The following is a 2623-nucleotide window of genomic DNA, read 5'->3' as shown; positions in this document are numbered from 1 at the left end:
CTTTTTCTTTACTGGTTAATGGCAAAACAAAAGGAGAATAAAATTAATCAGATTAAAATAAAATTGAAAACATTGACAAATGAAATTGCATAGTTTTCTAGCCAAATTTCTTAAGGTGATGCTTTTCTCTCTCATTTGGTTCATCTAAATGAAAAAGATAATTATTTGGGGCTGAGTATGATTGTTCGATATGAATATAATTTATATACAGATATGTTGATTTTAGAAAAATTTTAAAGTATTATATATTGTACTCGTTTAAATACATGTTGGATAAAAATATAAAAAATTATGAAAAATGAAAGTTGGAAATAACATATACGAGTGCCTTAAGATTTATTTTTGTTATGTTACGCCAAAATGATTACCACCATTTCGCCATGCATGTATTAAAACATAAGTAATGTTGTGTTGATCTGGAGCTATTTTGGATGAACAAAAAGGCATGCACATATATGAGAATACAAGAAAAAGTCTATGATAAACAATCCTGTGGTTGGCATTTGGAATATATGTTGAAATCAGGATATTCTCTTTGAGTAGCAAGGAGATATAGAATAGACATCCCAATGAATATTGTCGTGTGTATTCTCGCTAGTAAAAGAAAACTTTACTACATGAGATACAAGAAAACAGAACATGAGTCAGCAGCAGCTCTTGTTGTATAGATACTAATTTATCTATATAGGCATACTAGCTCAGTTCATGGGGATGGCTAGCTGATGGGGCCTCTCTATTGAGGCTTCCCCAATGGAGGGTGTCCTAGATAGTGACCATATGGTGGCTTATGTACAGGAGGTTTCTTTGGAGGTTCGTACATTGGTGGTTTTGGTTCTGGCTTCTCTTTCTTTGGTGGTGCATAAACCGGTGACTTTTGTGGCTTGGGCTCATACATTGGAGGCTTACTTGGTGGTTCATACATTGGTGGTTTGGGTTCAGGCTTTTCCTTCTTTGGAGATGCATAAACCGGTGGCTTTGGTGGCTTAGGCTCATAAACTGGTGGCTTCTTTGGAGGCTCATAAACTGGAGGTTTGGGTTCTGGTTTTTCTTTCTTTGGAGGTGCATAAACTAGCGGTTTAGGCTTAGGCTTCTCCTTCTTTGGTGGTTCATACATAGGTGGCTTGGGTTCAGGCTTCTCTTTCTTTGGTGGTGTATAAACTGGTGGCTTAGGCTCAGGCTTCTCCTTCTTTGGTGGTTCATACACAAGTGGCTTGGGTTCAGGCTTCTCTTTCTTTGGTGGTGTATAAACTGATGGCTTAGGCTTAGGCTTCTCCTTCTTTGGTGGTTCATACACTGGTGGCTTGGGTTCAGGCCTTTCTTTCTTTGGAGGTGTATAAACTGGTGACTTAGGCTCAGGCTTTTCTTTCTTTGGAGGTTCATATACCGGTGGTTTGGGTTCATGCTTATCTTTCTTTGGTGATGTATAAACAGGTGGTTTAGGCTCAGGCTTCTCCTTCTTTGGTGGTTCATAAACAGGTGGCTTATGTTCATATGGTGGCGGTTTCACTTTAGGAGGCTTGTAAAGAGGAGTAGGAGGCTTCCCATAATTCTCGTAGGTACCAAAAGAAGGGGTGGCGAAAGCCACCACTCCAAGTAACAATATTAGCAAGTGTATAGTAGACATCATTGAGCTCTTTGCTTTCCACGGTGCTATGAGAAGAGTCATTGTTATAGTGGTAAAGAAACCTTATTGCTAGCCGAAGTGTCAAACAATTTTCTGATTTTCATACCTTTGGAAATAGTCAGCTAGTCTTTTAAGTAATTCACAAATGAAATAAGGTCCATTTAGGTCCCACTTAGTCAAAATTTTGGACAATGGATACACATGCCCTAGTCTTGTACGCGTTAACGTTGTTATCGTAGTGAAAACATGTAGGCTTGGTTGAAATTTTGGACCATGCGTATTTACTTCATTTTCTATGTAGTATTACTTTCTTTATAAAGTTAAGAAGCTTGAGACATGAAAAGTATATGAACAAGAAACCGAAAGTGAAAAGAATTTCTATAAACAATGGCATAGCATATAAAGTTCCAAATGGTGTTCATGTTGGAGTTTTATTGCAAAATAGTACGATACTACTATAATAATGCCCCATAAGTTCTTAGACTTTCTACAATGAAAAATATAAATTCTTGGACTTTAAATGTGTTAATGGTACCGATATCTTATGATTGTCGTGTCTAAGTTTTGTTTGAGAGCAAATGTTTTAATTAAATAAAATAATAATAACAATAATTGTTGAAATTTGAATTTGTTAAATGTTGCTATTTAAAAATTGAATCTTAATTTAGGCATAGGTGTGAAAGAATTTTTTTATTTATGAGTTAAAGAAAAAGACAAAATTAGGTACCTTAAAGTAAGCATACCTGTCGGTAATGACTAATGAGAAATGATTGAATACCCTTTTTCCCTTGCCATTTTGCTTTCCATTACCAATTTCTGTCTCGTTGGGACTAAGCACTTAAACTTTTTTCTGTCGTGTAATGATAATTTCTTTTTAAATGACAATACAATAAAAAGTTTGTGTGGTACCAAATTAAAATGAAAATGTAACCCGCTAAATACTTGTAATTAATTACAAATTGGAACAAACATCAAATTAACAAAAAAAAACTAGACAAA

At 35.3% G+C, this 2623-nt stretch overlaps 1 protein-coding gene across 1 annotated transcript; it reads right to left on the bottom strand.

Annotated features, from left to right (window-relative positions):
• Positions 1-489: 489 nt before the first annotated feature.
• LOC108475078 (repetitive proline-rich cell wall protein-like) lies at positions 490-1738 on the bottom strand. The gene has a single exon (XM_017777079.2). It carries the CDS (start codon positions 1664-1666, stop codon positions 734-736), a length of 933 nt encoding a protein of 310 aa, XP_017632568.1. The 5' UTR covers positions 1667-1738; the 3' UTR covers positions 490-733.
• Between the last annotated feature and the right edge of the window lie 885 nt (positions 1739-2623).

The sequence above is a fragment of the Gossypium arboreum genome, chromosome 3 (assembly GCF_025698485.1).
Source record: "Gossypium arboreum isolate Shixiya-1 chromosome 3, ASM2569848v2, whole genome shotgun sequence".
Taxonomy (NCBI): Eukaryota; Viridiplantae; Streptophyta; class Magnoliopsida; order Malvales; family Malvaceae; genus Gossypium; species Gossypium arboreum.
The sequence above is the reverse complement of the archived record's forward strand: the minus strand, read 5'-3'. Positions and strand labels throughout refer to the sequence as shown.

Bases quoted from the DNA above. Each gene is read 5' to 3' on its own strand.
- LOC108475078 (XM_017777079.2), bottom strand. From the start codon at position 1,666: ATGACTCTTCTCATAGCACCGTGGAAAGCAAAGAGCTCAATGATGTCT.